A 22,779-nucleotide genomic window follows, 5' to 3' on the forward strand; every position below is an offset into this window, starting at 1 on the left:
AAGAAGTTAGAGAGTAAATAGCAAGTTGTTTTTTTCCTATTGAGAAATCCAGGACATGTCAGGGTGGGGATGCTACACAGATGCTAGGGACAGCGGCTGCTTAGCTGGCTTGCTAATTTGAGCCTGTAATTCATCACATTAACAAATGGACAGGAAATAATACCATCCCCCATTTGCTATTTGTAAAGCACCGTAACATACAACTCATCTGGTCTTCACAAAGCCAAGTGACAAAGATGGGGCCAAGACTACTGCCTCTATTTCAGGTTCATAATCACAGTCTGAGTATCCTTGGGGAACTCAATTCACAGAGGAGAGAGATGTCTATTATAGCAACACGGTGAGTAAACAGAGACCAAGAACCTAGACAAATAATAAGTAAATTATGGGTGAGAGAAGTGCCAAGGAGAGAAGCACTTGGAATTGTCGGGAGCCAGTCCATGCTTGCTGTTTCAAGGGACCTGGCATATATGGCATACTGTTCTTAATATGTTTGCTCACCTTCTTGGCACTATGTGTTTTAACCAAGGTCTCTGAGAAAGGGTGTTTCCCCAGGTAGGGATTTTCCCCTGAAGTTAGGGAGGGTATAAAACCTCTTAACTAAGTGCCAGGCGGGTAATTAATCACTTTAACTAGGAACAATCATGCTTAAGCTACATAATCTTTACTCCCTGGAATGGAGATAAGAAACGCCCTAACCTTTGTAATAGAGATTGATAGGATTGAATTAACTGGTATAAATACAGATGTAATAAGACAGCAAGAGACAGAACTTAGAACACAGAACTTAGAACTCAGAACTTAGAATACAGAGCTTAGAACACAGAACTAAGAAGACAGAACCTACACAGAACCTACAGACAGAAGAACTTCGCTGGAGAGAACATGGCAAAAGATCCTGGACAGAAACTGGCCTCAGAACCTAGAGACAGAACCTAGCGAGAGAACATGGCAAAAGATCCTGGACTGAACCTGACTACAGAAATTGGCAAGAGAACCTGACTAGAACCTGGTGACTGAACCTGGCTGGAGAACCTGGACAGAACCTGGCTGGAGAACCTAGTGAGGGAACATGGCTACTGAGCCTGCCTGGAGAACCTAGCAAGAGAACATGGCTACAGAACCTGGCTGGAGAACCTGGAGAACCTGGCTGGAGATCCTAACCAGAACTTTGCTGGAGATCCTGACCAGAAATTCGCCGGAGATCCTGAACAGAACTTGGCTGGAGATCCTGGCTAGAGATCCTGGCTAGGCTGCTGATCAACTGAATGCTGTCTCCGTGTCATTCCTTCTTCGCCGACTCCGTCTACGCGTTTGGGGACCCGTGGACCTGCTGGGGCAGGACCCCGGCATGGAATAAACATTTAAGGACGAGAAAGTCACTAAATGAACAATATACACCCAGGTCAGAATGAGACTCTGGTTATGAACTGCCCCCATTGTCAAGTTTGGCAGGCCCCTCTTACTCTTGATGAGGAGGTCATTTCTTTATTAATGCAACTTAGAACCCCACTGAAATCTCTGGCGATCACCCATGTTCATCCAGCAGCCAAACAAACCTGTGTGTTACCCTCACTTCGCTGCAAGTGACCCATGCTGATGCCCAATGCCCATACCACTGACTCTCTGGACCCAGCTGGGAAATTGCCCATGTCCCCTTCCACATTCATCCTATCTGCCCAGCCTGTCGAGTACCTCAATGCATAGCACCACAGAGGTGAAAAGCATGGCATCTGTGTCCTGACACGGATATGACCAGGCCAATATGAGCGTAGATTACTGGATGATGTCCCTGAAAATTGCTCTGCAGATTTCTCAAGTCAATAACTGGGGTTCTCTGGCAGAGTGGGACAACCAAGGCAGTCACATTTGCATGCTTCCTAAATTGAAAGCCGAGTTCCTCCAGTGCACACCTCCCCCTGTGCATACTCTCTATACATACTCTCCACCACCTCCCACCCCCCACACACACACATATTCAGAAGGGCTAGATCTGGTTAGCTTCACTCATCTGCTCCATCCTGTGCCCACAATGGAAGTCAGGGTCGCATCAGACTTCTGAATAATAATGCATAGGATGACAGAAGTCATGGAAAAGCTCAGAACATCTATTTCCCAATCATGTATCTGAAAACTACTTAAGAAATTCCTCTAGAATTAAGAAATTAAGAAACTAATTAAGAAATTCCTCTAAAATAAAGGAATAAAACCTACTACAGGAAGACATAGGATATAGGAAACAGTGGGTCCAATCCAGGAGCAGTAAAGGGAGTTGCTGGGATGACAGATGAACAGCAGGCCTTAAGAACGACTGGTCCACATATGGGAGATGTGTCCAGAGAAAGAGAAGGTGCCATAAAAACCTGATAGGACCACACATTTGTTGGAAAAAGATATATTTATTATATATAATAAAAATAAATTAAAAAAATTTTAACACATATTAAAATCTAGTAAAATATTATATAATATTTAAAATGTGATATTAAAATCTATAATATAATATAATGTATTATATGTAAACTGTTATATATACATACACAATTGAGCCTTGAACAATGCAGGCTTGAACTTCACAGGTCAATTGAACGGGGTGGGTCAATTTTTTAGAATTTGCATATATGTGGCCTGTCCAATTCAAACCTGCATTGTTCAAGGGTCGTGTGTGTGTGTGTATAATATCTGGTAGATAGCAGGAAGCTAGGGTAAGGTTTTTTTTAAAGGGAGTTAGAATTCTAGGGAAACAAAAAGTATTCCAGAAAGGACATGTCCTTAATAGTTTACTACTTGACTACAGAGAACCGTATTTACACAGCCCTAATAATTAAAACACTAAGTATTCATTTAACAAGTGACTTAACTGTGGTAACATGAGTGTGAAGAATGAGGGAAGATGAGGAACACTAAACCAGCATCTATCATACGAAGAAGTCACCCAATACTGTCAAAAGTAAATGGATCAAGAAACTACAGCAAACGCACATTGGTGGGAATGTGGCAGAAACTACCAGCAGAACCAGCTAACAGCTAGGTTGCCTCTGGGGAATGAATGGAGTACGGAGAGATGGGTGCTCTTGTTTCACTAAGACTTTCAGTACTTAGTGGTTTTTAAAATTAACGTGCATGTATTATGCCAAAAAATTATTTTAAGATTTAATTTTTAAAATATAGTTTGTTCATTCGAAAAATAACAGCATTTACTTATATATGTTTTAAAGTTTTATGACAAGTACAGCCATAAACTAAACACCTCATATGAATTGAGGGTCCTTGAGATTTTAGAGTTTATAGGAAGCCCCAGGAAGAAACCATTAGGTATACGTAAAAGAAAATAAATTGTCCGCCTACCTGAGTAAAAGAGATACTAAAAGCATTCACGTTCAGGAAAAGAGGTAAGGAAATAAGCGTGAGGGGAAGGTCACTAAGTACAACAGGCCACCTCACTTGTAGTAAAGTTTAGAAGTTGTGGGGCACCCTGAGATGTTCTTCCATAATATTCATTGTGACTGCGATTAATTGTGTGGCTCCATCTGTGTCTCACTGGACTGACGACACAGCCCATGAGGCAGTGGCTGTGCTACCTCTACTATTCCGGCAGCTGCTATGGTTCCCGACACAGAGGGAACTGCCTGAGTATTTGTTGAATAAAAGGAGAAAACTAAAAATGATACACTTAAAAATCCAATTCCTTGAAAAACACTCCAATAATTCTTGGGTAAAAGGGGGGAAAGCCACGATTATGGACTATTTAAAAGCCACAAATAATGAAAACACTATATGCTAAACTATGGGAAGAGGCCAAAACTAGTATACTGAGAGAAAACATATCGTTTTAAACTTTTACAATTAAAAAACTAAGAATATAAATCAACTCAACATTCAACTCAAGAAACTAGAAGGGGGGGGGGTAAGAAATTGATTAATAGGTAAAATCAGAAACTGGTATGTTAAAAAACAAAAAACTAAATACCAAACCTATAGAAATGATAGCTAAACCCAAGAACTAATTTATATAAAATGTCAATAGAACAGGTAAAATCTCTACAAATAAGGCAAAAAGCAGAAATAGAAAACATTAGAATTGAGAAAGGGGCTATAACCACAAATGCAAAGTGAACTAAAATTACAAGGTAAAAATCAACTCTTGCATATTAATTTTAAATAAATTTCATGGTGCTAAGTGTCAGCTGCAAGGGACTACAGGGACTCATAAACCACAGGGGTCAAAAGCCAGGAAGACCACAAACCTTGATCAAATACCTAAAGAAGTGTTGCTTTTGGAAATTTCCTCTACCAGACTCCGAGAGCCTGTATGTGGCACTTGTATTTGACTAATAATGAAAACCCCCCCTCTTCTGGTAAATAGTTCAAATCTGGAAACTGTCTCCATGGAGGAAAAAATAAAAGTCCCTCCAAATCCTCTTTATGAGGACTTTGGTATCTTGTCCCATTGCCTTGAGAGAATATTTCTTGATACGTGGAAATGTTTTTCAACAAAGAGCCTGCTGCTCCAAATATGTAAAACTGGCTCAAAGTCCTACTTTAATTCCAGTGTCTACCGTTGGTATGGAAAGAATTTTTAGTGCTGTGGCTAATCTATGGACCAATGGATTCAACAGACTGAGTGTGGAATAAGTAAGGGATGAAATTAGGGCATTTTAAAAAGGTAATTTTCACCTCTTTAGATACAAATTATCAGTTCTGAAAAATAAGCCACAAAGTCATATATCTAATGTAAAATATTACATGCAACAGAGATTGCCATAAATAAGAAAAATTGTGGCTTTGAATTTAGTAGGCATCCCCGTCATCTGTCTGTGTCTTTTACTAAGGCTATTTAAACTCTGTACAGATAAAAGTTAACGTGCAGAAAATGTTACACTGCAAGCAACTCCTGTCCACAGAAAGGCAAACTTGTGTGTCATGGAATGCCTGGTTATCACCCGGGGAATACTGACAGTTTTATTTCCATTTAAAAAAGTATTTTAACATTCCTTACCTGACTATAAGCACTCTGGGTTCTCCTTGATACAGTTGTGATATCTTACTGTTCGCTCACTAATTAATGAGTTAAATAAAATCTTGGACAAGTATTCGTTTTGTATTTGTATAAGTCCTGATTTTACCTTTTAAAAAATATCCTGTAACAGTTCACATGTACACCCATATATACATACAAACATACATTCACATGCATACATACGCACAGAATGTATAATCTTGTATGACAATTAGGTGTTTCGAATAAAAATAGCTCATTTTTAAAAATTCCACTCACGGCAACCCCAGGAGACATTCCCACAAAGCCCCAAGAGTAAGCCAGGAGGTTGAGATTGGTCCCTTAAAAAGTTTGCCAAGGGCCCTTACTATGTGCCAGGTGTCATTCTAAACATGTTGTATGTTGTTTTTTCATATGTTTACTCATTTAATCTTTACCATAAGAGGTAGGTCCAAGGCTGAGCCAACATGTATGCATCAAGAGTCCACACTGCCCCTCATTTCTTGACCTGGGGTCCCCAGACAATTCAGGAATTCAGAGCCTCAGAGCCCACAGCCACCTGACATACAGGCCAGCATGACAGCTTCTCCAAGGTGACTTTTTCCTTTCATGCTCCCTTGGGGACTTCCCAGGTGAACAGATATTTTCTGACAGGTGAAACGGATGGCTCTCTGGTTCCCATGGGAACTGAATTACATGGAGGCTGCAGTCTGGCCTCTCCTCCCTGTGCAGGCATTAGGCGCTGAGCCCCCTGTAAGGGCCTTGGCCATTTCACATAACTGCTAACTGTGCCGACTCTGAGAGCATCTTTATTTCTAGCACATAATGACTTCCCTTTCTTAGCTCTGGCTCAGCATTGCTTCCTGGTTTTTATTTTGGTTGTATTTTTTCCAGTGTGTGTTTGTGTGTTTGTGGAGCAGGCAATTGGGAGGCTGAAACTTATTCCTTATCACCTCAGTCTGCCATATTGCCTCGAAGTCCAAAACAGTCTGCTAAGAGAGGCTTCTGGCACCCACTGTCACTTCCTGGAAACCAAAGTTGGATTTCAGACATGCCAAGTTGTGAGCTGTGAAAGGAACATGTGAGCAGAGGGCTCTGTGGGGCAGGCGTGGGAACGCGGGCCCAGGGCTCCGAAGAGAGGCTAGGGAGAGGGAGGAGGCAGCCACCGCTGGGGCACAGAGGTGATGGCTGAAGCTCTCCAAGCCGGTGACATCCCCAAGGGATGGGAAATGGATTGGGGAGGGTGGGAACTGGGGTCAGAGCCTCCAGAACAGTTGCATCCAGGGGGAGGGAGGAACAAAAGCAGGCGGGGAGGAGCCCGCTGCCAGAAGGGCAGGAAGGGAACCAAGCCAAGCGAAGAGATTTTTCAAGAAGAGGGCGATGAACAGTGTCCAATGTTGCGACGATGTCAAGAGAGATAAGGGTGGCGAAGTCAGCAGAATCCATGGTTGGGAGCTTCTGAGAGGCAGCGCAGGCAGGGCCACTGAAGAATGTCTGGGAAAGGGGCAACTGGAGAGTACAAGTGTTGGTCTCCTCTGCCTTCCATCGCCTCACCCCTCACCATCTCACCTCTTAAGGCTTGGGAAAGCCTGAAACAGGCAGCCCATGCCTGTCACCACCTTCTCAACATCAGAGCGGGGGCTACTGGGATACTTCCTGGATGAAAGACCCTAAAATCTGAAATACAAACACATCTGCCTTCTTAGGATATTTGCAAAGTAGCCATTCCCAGAACTGCAGCTCCATGACCCTGTGCCCCAGATGTCTGGGAGTGAGAGCCCCGTTCCCAGAAGTTCCCTTTCCAAGTCACCACCCTGCAGACCAGGCCTCCTGGCCCATCAACTGAAATGTACTACCAGCCAGAAACCTCAGTTTTCACTTGCTGCTGCAGATGAGTCAAAATCTCTGGATCAATTCAGTAGGAAAGAGTGAATCATAATAGGAACGTGCACAGAGCAAGCTGTGCGTGTGTGTGTGCGTGCGTGTGTGCATGTGCGTGTGTGCATGTGCGTGCATGTGTGCGTGTGTGTGTATGTGTGTGATGCATAGCACATGATCCTAATTACTGTAAGGAGTGACTCACCCATTCTCCAGGAATCCCATATCCCCAGGTCACTCATGAATAAGTCAGTCTCCTCTTGGGACTGAGTTTCACCATTTTCCCAGTTGCTCAAGTGCAAAACCTATGAAGCACCCTTCATTCCTTTCTTTTCTCATCTCCAACATCCCATCCATCACAAGTCCTGCCAACCCCGTCTTCAGAATGCCTCTCCTATCAGTCTCCCGCTCTCCATGTCCACTGCCACTTCCTCCTCCCGGCCAGCACTGCCTCTCTCCTGGATTCTGCCCTAACCTCCTAAGGAGGCTCCATCCCACTGCGGGCTCCTTCCAGAGTCCTCCACTCCATTTGTCTTCTACCCAGTAGCAACTGTAATTAAAAAACAAAAGCAACTGTGAGCCAGATCATGTCGGTCTCTGTTTAAAACCCTTTTCTACACTTAGAATACAACCTAGTTCTTCTGCTGGGCCCTGGCCCTTCTTGATTGGTCCGGCTTCCCATGCACGGCATCCTGACCCACTCCTCCTGGGTCACTGTGCTCCTGCCCAATGGCCTTTGCATTTCTTCCCGCTGTGGGCCTTTGCATGGCTGAGCCCTCTGCCTAAAATGCGCGTGCCCTCATCTTGGCACCGCTGGCTCCTCTTGTTACTCAGGGGTCAGGCAGGCCTTCCCTAAACATCCGGTCGTTTCTATCACATCCTCCTGTTTCAGTCTTCTGACCATTTTGTTCCCATCTGACAGTTCTTTTCTCATTACTTCATGCATTCAACAAACATCGATCACTTCTTGCGCCAGGCAGACTAGGCATGTGTTTATTCTCCCTCAATAACATGTCTGTCTCCGCTGAATAACATTAAAAAAAAAAGCTCATGAAGACAGAGGCCTTGAGCAGAGCCTTAGGGCCTGGCATGGAGGAGGCATTCAATAAATATTTTATTTGCAGAATGAATAAGTACACACGGTAATATGTACTCAGGAAATCAGAATTGGCTGATATAACTTCTAAGGTCTCATGGCTTTGAGGCAGCCAATATTCCAAAGTGGCCCTAGTACTGGGATAAATCAGACCCTGTCTGTATTTTTCCAGGCCAGCAAAGTTGATTCCCTCCCTGTTTGTGCATCTCGTCAGCATTAATTAAGCACCTACTATGTGCAGGCCTGTGCCTGGTACCAATCTCGATCCTGTCCCAGCTCACTCAGCTGTTGGCACTCAACAGCCAGCAGGGGCCAGCCAAAAGGTTACCCTGTCCTATAGCTAATGACCAACTGGTCCTCACTGGAGGTCACCACTGGGGCAACCAGGTGGCAGGTCTCCTCCCACACCTGTAGCTCACTTCTTCCTGTTTCCCAGATACCCAGGGTTTCAGAGCAATGCCAGGGAGCCAGGCTGCCCTGTCCCCAGGGCAGGGAACCAGCCTCCCTTCTCAAGACCCATTTCCCAACAGCGAGAGTGCCTGTTTCTCCAAGCCCTGCGCTCACCCTGGTTCCAACGCCAGGTTCCATCACTGCCAGCTCATCTGGCACGCTGGCCAAGAACATGGGCGAGGAGGCCCGGCAAGGCAAGGCTGCAGCACATAGGCTTGCACCCGCTGGCTCTGTGATCTTGGACAGGTCACTGTGCCTCTTGGACCTCAGGTTGCTTTTCTGATAAATGAAGACTATAAATACTTCAGCAGTGCCCTGGTGCCCCTGCTCCTCCCTGCTCATGGGCCCGAGGTCTCACCAGGACCAGATCAAGGGGCAAGTGGGGGAGGGCTACATTTCTATGGCTAATCTTATTATCAGAAATTAGGAGCAAGAGAAGAATTCAGTTCAGCACAATAAACATATACAATTCAAACAAGTGCATACTCAGCCAGGCACCTGGGATACAGGGGGGATCAGGCCTCATCATAAAGGCAGGCAGTCAGAGGGGAGGTGGATCTGTGAACAAAACTACAGAGCAGATGTGCCACGTGCTGTGTAAGGACAGGCGTGGAGAGTGTCAGGGATACAATACAGTCTCGATTCCTCTGAGCTGGGTGATCAGGATGAAGGGGAAAGATGATGTGTCTGGCCTTCTCCGTGTCCCAAATGCTCTGTGTACACCAGTGTCCTTGGTCTAGCAGGACAGGTGGGTGAGCGGTGGCTTGTGAGACTCCTGACAGCCCTCATAACCATAACTTAGAGGGCCCCTGAGAGCCACAATACCGCTGACAGGAAGGTCTATGCACCGTGAGATTCATCGTTCACTCCTCTGGGTCCATGTATAGCTCCCAGCAGTCCAAGAAACAATAACAGCATCTACATGATGGAAAATTCATTTCAAAAAGACTCTCCAAGCAACTTTTGAAAAAAAGCCTCAAGCTCAGATGGAGTCGGGGAATCACAGGGCTGGCAGCTACTGCATAAACCAGCAGCTTCCAAACTTGCTTTCCACCTCTAAAGCCATTGCTCTACGGAAATTCACCCAGAAGCCGGTATACAAAACTGATACAAACAGAGCTGCTCTGCTAGAAATAGTGCCTCACTGTCTCCTTGGCACCCTCCCCCTTTTCCCCCAGCCCCTGGCACCCTCACCCCGGCAGCTCCAAGGAACCCCTGGGGCTCCAAAAGCAGTGATGGAAAACCGCTAACCTACGCCAAACTCTCTGAGTAGATATGGGAAACGAGTCCCACAGGAGTCACGCTCTGCACTGCGCCTGAACACAAACCCAGGTCTCTGAGTCTAAGCTAACACTCCTCACCTGACTTCGCTAGAGCTAGATCGATGGAAAATTGCACTTTAAAGCAACAAGGCTCAATCTGATCACCTACACATAATCCCTAAAAGCCCTGGAACTAGCCAAGTGTGAAACAGAGCCCAGCCCCACAGGCTGGCAGGGAGAAGGTCGGAAATGAGTTGCAGAAGCACAGCTGACAATTCCATAGCGTTTCCTTCAGTTCCGTGGGACATAAACAGGTCTTGAAAGGCTTGGGCTGCGTGGCTGTGAGACCCTGGACCAGGCAGCCAGGAGGTGAATGCTAACGAGCTATGGAAATAGCGATTACTTTCCCCGTGTCAGGCACCGTGCCAAGCTAAGGAGGATAAAGAGGTCTGAGATATTTTTATAGCAGAAAAACTTTCCTACAGACTCAATTATATAACTATCAGACTCCACCTCTGGGCTGAAACTACCCATGGCCTTCAGGAAAAAAGCAGTTTTCCCTACAGGAGGGTCACAGGTTTCTCCAGAGAAACTCCTAGCTATATGGCCAGCAACTCACAGCAGCTGCAAACCATCAGCCCAGAGACCTAGCCAAGCACTGTTTGGCGCCTGCCAGAGACGAATACCAGCCAAGGGAGGGCAGGAGTCGTGCGCTGACCCGGCCGTCACACTGGACGTGGTAGGGTAGGGTAGAGGAAGGTCCCAAACTCAACCACATCGGTGTCCTCCCAACTTCCTGAGGCCACTGAAGAAGAGAAGGTGCCCAGGGAGCAGTGCCTGAGCCCCCAGTCGTCCTCTGTTGTTGGCACAGGGCGGACAGGCAGAGAAAGCCTCTGGGGCTGAAGGAATAAAGAGCTTCAGCACTGAAGTGACAGCCAAAATCAAAGGAACAGACTCAGGAAGATTCACTTACAGCCCAGGTCTTTGTCAGCCTGAAGATGGGTGCGCTTTGTAATGCCGACACCACAGACATGAGAGAGTGAAGGTTGTTGAGTTCTAGGAGTTTCTGGGGGGAAAAAGATATGGAATAGATTATTTTGCTGCTATAAACAACAGAACAAAAACACGCTCAAGTGTTACCAAATGTCATATTTATGAAATTCAATTGCACTTAAAAATATCTCATGTAGAAAATGTAGTTCTAGGAAGTTCATAGAAACCATATGCTCTTTTCCTTTCAAATTGCCACAAGGTGAGTTTGCAGCTACAACATTTGCAAAATTTCATAAGCTGACTAGTCTGGCTGCTGGACAGAAACATGGCTCAGAAGAAGGTTTGATAATGCCCTTTATGTTCTTTTTTTTTAGACAAATCTGAACAGTCCCAGCAGGCTTTTGTGCACTGAAACCTCAGCTGGCCAATATCAGCGTGGGTCTTTGGTGATCACCTGGACACTGAATGGGGGGCTAAGGAAAGGCACCATCAGTCTGCATAACCCGCCTCAGCCGGCAGGACAGATCTGGCTTTCCAGCCACTTGACCATGCTCCTCTGAACCAGACCCGGAATTAGTGAGAACATTTGGATTCAATTCAGACTCAGACAAGTTCCTTGCCATGGAGGGCAACAGAAGGAGACACAGTCAAGAGTAAGTGTAGAAAAATGTAATGGCTCTGGTCCTGGTTTTATGCGAGGGAAGCCTGCTAACAAGCCTGGGGTCCCAGGCTCATTCTCGGGAGTCCATGAAGCCTGGGTTAGCAGCAGGCTCTCCAGTCCCCCACCCCCAGGCACCCACTCCTTGTGTGTCCTTGGCACAGGTCACCACTTCAAACACTACTCCTGAGCCTTGGCATCCTCATAGTTAAAACAAGGAAGGGCCCTAGCTGGTTTGGCTCAGTGGATAGAGCGTCAGCCCGTGGACTGAAGGGTCCCGGGTTCGATTCCAGTCAAGGGCACATGCTAGGTTGCAGGCTCAATCCCCAGTGGGGGGTGTGCAGGAGGCAGCTGATCAATGATTCTCTCTCATCATTGATGTTTCTCTCTCTCTCTTCCTCTCAGAAATCAATAAAAGTATATTTTAAAAAAATAAACAAGGAAGGAAGTCACGGCCCCTCTGCTACCTGGGACGGCGCATGTAAACTGCCTAGACCAGGGCCTGACGCCAGGGTCAACACTCATGGTGATGTGAGTTGCTCATTCTTTGCCAGGAAGATGTGTCCCCCCATATCTCCCGTCACTCATCTTGGGTACTTCCAAGCTCAGGTGCTACTGCCTCTACTATGTCTTTCCTGACCATGTTCCCAAGTCCGGGGACCCCACTGTCTGACCCCACAACAGTCTGTGCCTCTCCTTAGCACACTGGACTGTGCTCCCTGAGGGCTGGGGCAAAGTCGTGCCTGCTATCACATCCCCAATACCTAGCTCAGCACCCAGGAGGGCCTAGTGAAATGGACAAATAAATAAAAAGCGCTCATGCCTAGTCTTCATGGCTTTGCTCCTACTTGGAGATTTCTCCCTTACCACAGCGTTCAGACTTCACACATCTTGTAACGTTCTCTAATTGTTTCCTGCTGTGGAATAACAGATTCTCTGTGCGAACAGAATTTCGTCGTATGTAACTGAATTACTATACCTGTTACAGAATTTCTTCAGAGCTGAAGGTCCTCTGGGACAGCAATCACCAATCTTTCGGACCTCACAGACCACCAGTGGTCTGCAGATCACCGGTTGGCGACCGCTGCTCTGGGAGATGATCCAGTCCACCCCTTCCCTTGTATGGATGGGAAACTGAGGCCCAGAGGAGGAGGAACCTGCACAAGCACATTCCCAAGGCACCGTGCAGCATGGCGGTCCACCATCGGAAGATGGCAGAGGTTAAAAGGGATCCCTTTAGGTCCCTTGGGTGGGGACCATAAACTCATTTCCAAACAGAAAGTACGAGGTAGGCTGGAACGTAATCGCACTTTCTCACGAGGCCCAGCACAAACTCGCTAACAGCAAGTATCACGAAGCCCAGCCTGGTCCAAGTACTTCAGACGCACAGGACATAACAGTGCCCCTAACACACATACTTCACAGACGGATGCCCTTAACCTTCCTCAAGGGAGGGCAGGAGAGCAGCTCCCCAGAAGGCATGCTCCACGGACTCTGTGGGCCCTGGGCATGGACACTCACCTCGCTAGCCTCCCTTTCGTCCTCTGGGAATGGGATAGTAATCATGTGACATTGACTACGATCATTTCCCTAAAGCTCCTGCTGCGGTGCCTGGCTGCTGAGGGGCCTCAGTAAAGGTTAGCTGGCCTAGGATCGGGGTGGGGAAACAACAGGTGCACATGAAGCAAGGAGTGGACCAGGCAAAACAGTGTTCCGCTGGATCAGGCAAGCTGGAGGCCGGGAGAAGTGTGTGGGGAGGAGGTGGCTGGGCTGTGTAAGTGATGAGAGTGGTTCAGAAAGGCCCCTGGGACCACAGCGGGGCTGGCAGAGATGAGGGAAGAGGGGAAAGGTGGGATGCAGACATGAGCTGGTACCCAACTACTGACAAGGACAGAACCCGTCAGGCAGGAGTTGGGAGTGGGAACAACAGGGTCATCCGGCCCAGGTCTTAGCTCAGGATGGGTGGGTGAGGTTTGCTGGCTGGGGACAAAACTGCAGGATGTGATGGCATCATAAAAATCAATGCTAAGTAAACTCACCAACCCTGAACTGGCTAAATTTGAAGGAGGAGGAGGATGGATCCCAGGGGTAGCCCCTGGGGCCTCATGAAAAGTGTTTAAGGCCAAAGAGAATAGCTGGCTGCCAAAATCACAGGGTGGAGGAGCATGCTGCCAACGTGTGTGTGTGGGGGGGGGGAGGGGGTTGGGAGCCAAGTGGGCATCCAGGTTGGTCTCCCAGCTGCCTCTGTCTGGGGAAGTCAGGTCACAGCCCCCTATCTGAACCCTGCCCAGGCAGACCCAGAGCACAGGTGCTCCCAACTTATTGAGGAAACATTTTTTAAATAGTTTTTTATGGATTTCAGATAGGAAGAGAAAGGAAAAGACAGATAGAAACATCAATGAGACAGAATCATTGATTGGCTGCCTGAAACCCAGGCATGTGTCCTGACCAGGCATGTGTCCTGACCGGGTATGTGTCCTGACCGGAAATTGAATCCTAAGCTTCTGGTTCATAGGTTGATGCTCAACCACTGAGCCAGGTCATCTGGGCAGGGACACATTTTGAGACAGAGAGAACGGAAAGGAAAGGGAATTGAAAAAATAAAAAATAAAATAAAAACAGCTTACCTTGGCTATTTTCACAAAATGGCTCAGGATTTCTGCCCTTATTTTTAAAGTCTGTGCTGTTAGAATTTCTCGTACAACCCAAAAGCTGACCTGTAGAGTAAAATACACAAACAGACAGACAGACAGACACACACACCAGAAAAGTTGTTAAATGCTGGGCCACCATGTCACCCTGCCCACCACTTTTAATGGGATTTCCAAGAGGCTGGGAAACTGGGAAAGCATCACCCAGGGTTGTGTGAGGTCTCAGGTTCCTTAATGACACCCTACCTGGCAAATGGGTCCCCTACTCTCAGCACCACCTCTCCAACACACAGTGGTGCTGAGCGGTCAATACTTTTGTCGTCCCCCAGGGGTTAGTTATTGCGCCTCCATGACAGGAGTCTCTCGACAAGCGCTGCAGGGAATTCTGAGATAGGTCAGACAGGATTCCTCTCAGAAGGATCCCAGATGTGGGGAGGCCATGGATGGATGGATGGATGGATGGATGGATGGATGGATGGACAAGTGGCCAAAGGGATACGCATACTGTCAGTACCACCCACGAGATCCATATCCTCAGCCAGACCTAAGACAAGAAGAATTTACCAATATTCACACAATTGTAACAAGTTTAATTTTCTAGGGTAGGGTTACCCAAATACTAATGAAAATGACACAGAAATATCTTATCAAGTTCCATAAAACAATGCAGATTAAGGACATGTTTTTGTGGAGACAGCAGATGCCAAAGAGCATCCTGGTACTTCTGGTTCAGAACATCACTCATGCTTGACCTCTCACATAAATCAACATCCTCAAGCCCCTGAGACCTTTGGTGGGACCAAGAAAGTCATCTCCCCATGTGTAGTTGACTCGCATGACACCTCTGAGAACACATAGGAGCTTTATGCCAAGAGCTCTGGGGAGTGGCCAGCTTTCAGGCTGAGGTTTCACTGCTACCACGGCTCTTCGCAGAGCACGGAGGCTAAGAGGGCAGTGAAGCTCTAAAGAGAAAGGTGGGGAGTAGGGACAGGGTGTGGGGTTCAAAGGAAGGCGGGGCATTGAAAACCTCTAAATTCTACTAAACAAAAATTAGTTAAGAATATTCTAGAGTTAACAAAGCACGTTTACTGCTGCAACCAAATGTATCCTCTTTACTGAAGTACTGGCCCTTTCCAATGAGAAAACAAGGAAAGAATAACCAAGAATCAAAACTCTGCTTTTCACATTAAGCAGGAATATTATAGAAAAGTTTTCTCTGCATAATTATCTGTGGTTGGTTCCAGGGCATGCCCTGGCTTCCATAGAATCATTTTTTCCCAAGGAATTGCCTAAAATTAAGTTCAGACTCAAATGTTTACTAGCCAGTTATAGAAGGAAGATATTCTGGATACCACGTGATATACCCATAAACCTTATATTTTAATACATGCACATTTTTATGCCACATAATCTCTAGTGTGATCATTTACGTGTCCTGTATAATCTAAAAAATTCCTGCATGCCAAAAAATCACACATATTTACAGAGCAGGAGAGTTGACTCTGATCTGTAGCATATGACATGTGGAGGCAACTCTAGGTCAATTCAATCCAACAGACTTTCATGAAGCCCTTACTGTGTACAGGGTCCAGGCACTGCAATCCAGACCCTATCAGTGCTTGACTGGTATGGAGGTGACCAGAGGAGGCGGCAGCTGGTGGTGGTGGCCTGACCTAGAGTATGGGGGAGGTGATGATAGAGGAGGGCTTCTTGAAGGAGGCAGGTCTTGAAAGGTAGGTAGACTTTCGACAGGTAAAGGTAGGACTGAGGTGTGGTGTATACACCAGGACCAGGAGCCAAGTAGACTAATGCAACAGCTGTGGGGTGGAGATGATGAGGGAGATTTGATGCTAACAAGGGAAGTGAAAGCCAGATTGTAGGGGTCTGGAGAAATAAAGTGATAAGAAGGACCTAAGACAAGTAATTACTCACAGGAGAGTCCCAGAGGCTTCTGAGCAGAAGAATGACAGGCTAGATACCTTTATAGGAACACCCAACAGGAAGTTGGTGCAATGGTCTAAGTGAGAGGTGGGAGGCCTGAGCTAGGGCCATGCTGAGGCAGATGGAGGAAGGAGCAGGTAAGGAAGATATTACAAAGGTAGGATCAGCAGTTTTAAACATTTTTTATAATATATTTTTATTGATTTCAGAGAGGAAGGGAGAGGGAAAGAGAGATAGAAACATCAATGATGAGAGAATCACTGATTGGCTGCCTCCTGCATACCCCCTACTGGGGATCAAGCCCACAACCCAGGCATGTGCCCTTGACTGGAATCAAACCTGGGACCCTACAGTCTGCAGGCCAACGCTCCATCCACTGAGCCAAACCAACTAGGGCCTAAACATTTTTAATTCTGTTTTCTAACTACAAAATTTAAAAGCTTAATGTAGAAAACAAGGGAAACAGAGATAAGCACAAAAGATGAATCACTTGCGACATACAGACCACCAAGATAACCACTGTGGTGCGTGTCCGTAGCCTTTCTTTCCAAAGAGTATACGTTGTATGTTAATCACATCACAAGAATTTCTATAAGTGAATAAATATTCTTCCACAACATACTTTTTAGCGGCTGCTAGGTATTTCATCTTAGGAATGTAGCATCATTAAGTGATCCCCTATTGTTGGGTAGGTTATTTCTAATTTTTTGTTGTCGAAAAGAATGTTGTGGTGCCCTGGCCAGATTGCTAAATGGTTAGAGTGCGGGCCCGCACACAGAAGGGTCTTGGGTTTGATTCCCGGTCAAGGGCACATACCTGGGTTGTAGGTTTAATCCCCAGCCCCGGTTGGGATTCATTCGGGAGGCAGCTGAGCAATGAATCTCTCTCATATCAATGTTTCTTTTTCTCTTGCTCTCTCCCTCCCTCCCTTCCTATTTCTCTAAAAAAAATCAATGGAAAAAATATCCTCGGGTGAGGATTAACACATAAAAAAATTTTGCTGTGGTGAGTGTGTATATATATATCACTTTACATATTTTTAGTTAATGTCTTAGGATAAAATTCCTGTAAGGTGGAATGAATAAAAGTATGTGTACCTATTTTCCAAAAGTAGATATAAAAAACTTGGCCTCTAAAAAGTCTATTTGTTTATCTATCAACAAGTTTGAGCAGATCAGTGTTGCCATACACAGGCACATGTACCAGTTATTACAACTCTTTTTTTGGTTACTAAACTAATGGGCAAAATAATATCTCACTGTTTCTATTTTGCATCTCTTTAATGACTGCTCAATCAACATTTTTGCCTTCTTTTCAGTGTTTTGTTACGAATATTTATCGGTCACTTGTACTATTTGCCTTGTGAATTACCTGCTCAGGTCCTTCACCCATCTTTCTATTGGGCATCCGTCCTCTTACTGTTGATTAGTGAATGGTCTTTGTATACTAAAGAAAACACATTAACCCTTTGTGAATCATACATTGTACCAAAAGTGTGGAGAAACTGGTACTTTTCGACACTGTTTTGGTGAATATAAATTCATAGGACCATTTTGAAGAACAACTTGAATGTGTCTTTAAAGCTATATTCTCCCTAGAATATTTACCTTATGAATATAGAAATTTAGAGGGACATATGTACGAAGGTTCACTGATGCACTGTTTATAAAGCAAAAGAATAGAAAATGCCCATCAATAGGGAATTGGTCACATAAATAATACTTTCACCTCAAACTCTCCAAGGAAGATGCTATAGAGGGAAGAGGGCAGCTGTGCTTGCTCCACCTTCTTGAGGGCAAACGATGTACGTTAATTATTTGGAATTCTTCTGCATAGGAGGTTTGTCTTGTCTGCCCCCTTTATTTATCCAATCACTTATTTATATCAGAATGGACTCGCCTATATTTTATTCTATACTTTGGGTTCTGATCCAATACTGTGTCATTTATGTTGTTGCCCAGATCATTCCCGCTTCAGCCACTGAGGACTCTTTCAGTTGGTTCCTGCCTCCCTTCCCTTTGGCCCCCAGCATTGCTTTGGTTTGTGAGCTTGTTTAAGCACTTCCTTATTTTCCAGCACTATAAGGTGCTACAGGCTCATCTTGGACATTTCTTGCCCCAGTCCTAAACCAGCCACTTTCCTCCAAAAAGCCTGGGTTCCTTTTAGTAGACAATGAGATTAGAAACCAAATACCTAGCAGTGCATTGCTGGATTGTGTCTGCACTATTTTGCATTCCCAACAGCAATGAACAAGAGTTTGTGTTGCTCTAGGTATTTGCTAGCAATTGGTATTTGTCAAATTTTGTTTATTAGTTATTTTAATTGGTATGTAGTCTTTTCCATTTTCCAGTGACAAATGATGTTGAGCATCTTTTCATGTTTATTTGCCATCTACACATCTTCTTGGCTGAGGTATCTACTCAGATCTTTTGCCCATTTTCTAATTGGGTTTTTTTTTATTGTTGAATTTTCAGAGTATATTTTGGATACAAGTCTTTTATCAGATATGTGTTTTGTAAATATTTTTTCCAGTTTGTGCTTTTTTTTAAAAAAAAATTCTCTTAGCAATGTCTTTTGCAGAGTAGAAATTTTTAATTTTCATGAAGTCCAGCTTTTCAAGTTTTTCTTTCATGGATTGTACTTTTGGTATCATATCTAATAAATAATCACCAAAGGTCATGTAGATTTTCTTCTATGTTTTTTCCTAAAAGTTTTATAGTTTTGACTTCTGGCTTCCACTTAAATTGCCACTATTTAGGAAAGTCTATCAAGTCTGACCTATAGTTTTGGCTTTTACATTTAGGTCTATGTCCATTTTAAGTTAATTTTTATGAAAGATGTAAACTCTAGGTTCATTTTTTTATATATGCTGAAAAAATTCCAATTATTCCAGCATCATTTGTTGATAAAATTACCCTTACTCCACTGAATGTCCCTATGCATTTGTCAAAGACCAGTTGACTATGTTTGTATGGGTCTACTTCTAGGCTCTCTATTGCAGCGGTCGCCAACCTTTTGGACCTCAGAGACCACCAGTGGTCTGTGGACCACCAGTTGGCGACCGCTGCTCTATTCTGTTCCACTGTCTTAGATGTCTAGTCTTTGGTCAATAACATGCTGTCTTTATTACTGTAGCTTTTCTGTCTGTCTTGAAATCAGGTAGAGTGAGTCTGCCAACTTTGTTCTTTTTCAGTATTATGTCTTTAGTCTTTCCATATAAGCTTTAGAATCAGTTTATTGATAGTTATAAAATAGCTTGCTGAGATTTTGATTGGGCTTGAACTGAATCTACAGATCAACTGGGAAGAACTTAATAATGAATCTTCTAATCCATGAAAATAGAATATTTCTCTATTTCTATCTACTTTGCTTTTTTGCATCAGTGTTTTATAGTCTCTACAAACAGAACTTGTACCTAGTTGTTAGTGTTATCCCTAAGTATATTTCTTCATGTGTTTGTGTACTATTGTAGCTTTTTTTGAATTTCAAATTCCAATTCTTCGTTGCTGGTATAGAAAATCTTCTGTATATTGATTGACCTTACAAACTGCAACCTTGCTATACTCACTTATTAGTTCCAGGATGTATTTTTAAAAAATAGATTTCTTTGAGATTTTCTAAATAGACAATCATGTCATCTGTGAATAAAGACAGATTTATTTCTCCCTTTTCGATCTGTATATCTTTTCTTTTCTTGTTTTATTGCACTAGTCAGGACTTCCAGTATGAATGGCAGTGTTAAGAGAGTGCACCCTTGCCTTATTCTGAATCCTGTGGGGAGAGCACCAGTGTCTCACCATTAAGTGTGATATTGGCTGCAGGACTTTTGTAGATATCCTTTATCAAGTTGAAAAAGCTTCCTAATTTGCTGAGATTTCCGAAAAAGTCATGAATGGATGTTGAATTTTGTCAAATGCTTTTTTGAATCAATTAGTATGATAGTATGATTTTTCTTCTTTAGCCTATGAATACACTGTATTACATGAGTTGATTTTCAACTGTTGAACCAGCCATGTATACCAGTTGTAGAATAAATGCCACTTGGTCATGGTGCTAATAAGCTTTTAAAATACAGACACTATTATTATCACCATTATTGTTCCAGTGGTATAATTAGCACTAGAGTTTAGCCACTGAAGACTAAGATATCCCCTGGGAAATATCTCAACAGTATTATAGATGAATAAAGCAAAATAGTTATGAACACAAAGAAGTTTATTTAATCAACCACAAATAAAACAATCAAAGCATAAAGTAAAGAAAAATTCAGGTGTACAAATACTGTCTTTTCTTATGAGAAATCTACTTTGCCATAAATTTCTCATAAGCCCATTCACAGTTTTCTTAGAAACCTGGAGTTAGAAGGAACTTCAAGGCCCCCTCTTTCCCTCAACCTCCGCACCCTCCACCCTCCGCCCCATGATGTTCTACAGTCACTGTGATAAAGGCCTGTCTGGTCTCTGCCTGGGCTCTCATAGGCAGGGAACTAACTACCTTGTATGAGGGTAAGGCACTGCCTCCCCACTCCCATCCTCTGGTTCCTACACTTACTGATTGGGCCCTATAGGTTATGCTTAATCAGCTTCCCCAGAAGAACCCCTCAATTACTTGAAAAAACCCTGATTATCTCCTCCCTGAGTCTTCTCAATCCTAGATCCTTCACGTGGTCCTTATGTAACATGCTTTCTTTCCCCTCACCCTCTGGCCACTGTAATGTTGACATGCCACTCCTGTGTGACAGTCCCCCTGCTCTTCATGCGAGGCACCCAGGAGTGGCTGGATAAAGCAAAGGAAAGTGAGATCACCACACACCATTAGAATGGCTAAAATAAATAAATAAAAATTTAAAACCCTGACAATACTAATTGCTGGCAAGGATCTGAAGGAACACAAACTTACATTCATTGCTGGTGGGAATGAAAAATGGTACAGACACAATCCAGTGATTGTACTCCTAGGTATTTACCAAGCGTATTTGAAATTTTGTGACCACACACACACACACACACAGAGAGAGAGAGAGAGAGAGACAGACAGACAGACAGACAGACATGCATTTGTTTACAGCAGTTTTGCTCATAATTATAGAAAACTGGAAGTAAATAAGATATCATTCAGTAGGTGAATGGGTAGACAAGCTGGTATGTCCATACAATGGAATTGTATTCATAAAAAAATTAAGACATCAAGCCATATAAAGACATGGATGAATCTTAAATACATATTGCTCAATGAAAGAGCCAGTCTGAAAGGGCTCTTTATATATGATCCCACCCACTTTGACATCTGAAAAGGGTGAAGCTATAGAAATGGTAAACAGATCAGGTTCTGGATCACTGTCTTCCTCTCCATACCAAACTCTGCCTTCTTCCTTGGGCAACTTCAATATCACTGTGCATGACTGTGGCCTCAAGGTTGCTTGGCCACTTCAGCAACTCTTACCCCACCTACCACTTCAGTCACCTCCTCCTCATAATCACCCAGAACTGCTCTGCACCAGAAACTTTAATTCCAGTCTTGGGCCACAACCTTTAAACCTTCCCTTATCCCAGAGCCCCCACTGTGCCCGTCCTTCCTTTTCACCACACCTGCAGTCCCCAGCAGCCCTTTCCTCTGAGCAGACTGCTCCTCTATCATTTGTCACTTCAGCCCTTAGTCAGCACTTTAAGTTCCCTTGCCCTTGCTCCTTCAAAAACTCTGCTTTGCTAACCCCGACCTGTGGCTGGATCCAAGCATTTGCCCTCCTATGTCCCTACTCCCAGGCTGCAAAGTGCAACTTCAGAAAACCATCTACCCTTGTGCACTGGAACCACTTTAAAAGTCACAATCTCGGTTTCATCTGGGCCATCGTCTCTGCCCAAGAGTCTTTCTATATTTCCACAGTCAGCTCTCTCCTTCCCCCGGAGTGGCTTTTTCGTTTCACTTTCATAACAATCGTGCAAGGTGAGTACCATTACTGTTCTCACAGATAAGGGAACTGGGGCTCAGAAAGGTAAGTGACTGCTTTCCTTTGTCTGGAGTCCGATGGGGAAGCTTGTTCTCGCATATGGAAGTCTGCTAGGAAGGAATGCCAATCAGTTTATCTCAGGGAAAGCAGCCCAGTGGCTGACCAGACCTGGCCACCGGCCAGTTTTCAAACCGGAGCTACCAGAGTATGTCCAGGAGCTGCTGCTCTGAGGAGCTGACGGGCCGCAGGAAGACCCTCTCTCAGATACCGTTCGGGAGAGTGTGGCTTTGCTCTGGTTTGTTGTATTGGTCTGATCTGGACATGATGCCATTGTTCACAGGATGAGCCACGCCGCCCTTGGCCACGCTGACCTGGCCTCCTGTGCCAAGCAGATTACATCAGAGCCCCCCAGTGGCCTCCGGGAGCTCGGCGGCCGGTCGGAGGTGGGACAGCGCTGGCTCTGAGTCAGACAGTTTTGCTAAGAAACTATGAATCCCCTGATAGTGTGTGCACATCTGGTTTTTGGTGTGTTTTCTTAAAAGACTAAGCTCAGTTGAAAAGGAAAAGATTTTGAAAACAAAGAAAAAAGAAACAAAAGACTTTAGAACTTCCTTTTCAAAACAAACGGTGTGCACTCCCTACCGCCGTCAGGCCCTCCTTAGTTCCCATTGTCTCATAAAACAAGTCATGCTAACGCAGCCTTGCTCTGAGGACTCGAGCTGGTGCCTCTCTGAGGCTCCTGCTGTACTCGGGGTGGCAGCCCAGAGTGGAGAGGTCTGGAGGGGGCTGGGTAATGTGATGCACAGGACCCGGCATTTCCAAGAGGGAACGCCCAGCTGGAGGAAGCTGCCAGAGGGAACCCAGGCCCATCACCCAGAGATCCAGTCATGCACACCACGCAACC

General features: G+C 44.8%; 1 protein-coding gene across 4 annotated transcripts in view; it reads right to left on the reverse strand.

Annotated features, from left to right (window-relative positions):
- RALGPS1 (Ral GEF with PH domain and SH3 binding motif 1) overlaps positions 1–22,779 on the reverse strand; it is a 238,537-nt gene that overhangs the window by 123,358 nt on the left and 92,400 nt on the right. For all 4 annotated transcript variants that reach the window (XM_036329618.1, XM_036329617.1, XM_036329615.1 and 1 more), the window contains 2 exons: positions 13,964–14,053; positions 10,659–10,751 (listed from right to left, as the gene is read on the reverse strand). In XM_036329618.1, the coding sequence (XP_036185511.1) occupies positions 10,659–10,751; positions 13,964–14,053 (183 nt within the window). The remainder of the gene's footprint in view (positions 1–10,658; positions 10,752–13,963; positions 14,054–22,779) is intronic.

Source organism: Myotis myotis, unplaced genomic scaffold, assembly GCF_014108235.1.
Source record: "Myotis myotis isolate mMyoMyo1 unplaced genomic scaffold, mMyoMyo1.p scaffold_m19_p_12, whole genome shotgun sequence".
NCBI classification, from domain to species: domain Eukaryota; kingdom Metazoa; phylum Chordata; class Mammalia; order Chiroptera; family Vespertilionidae; genus Myotis; species Myotis myotis.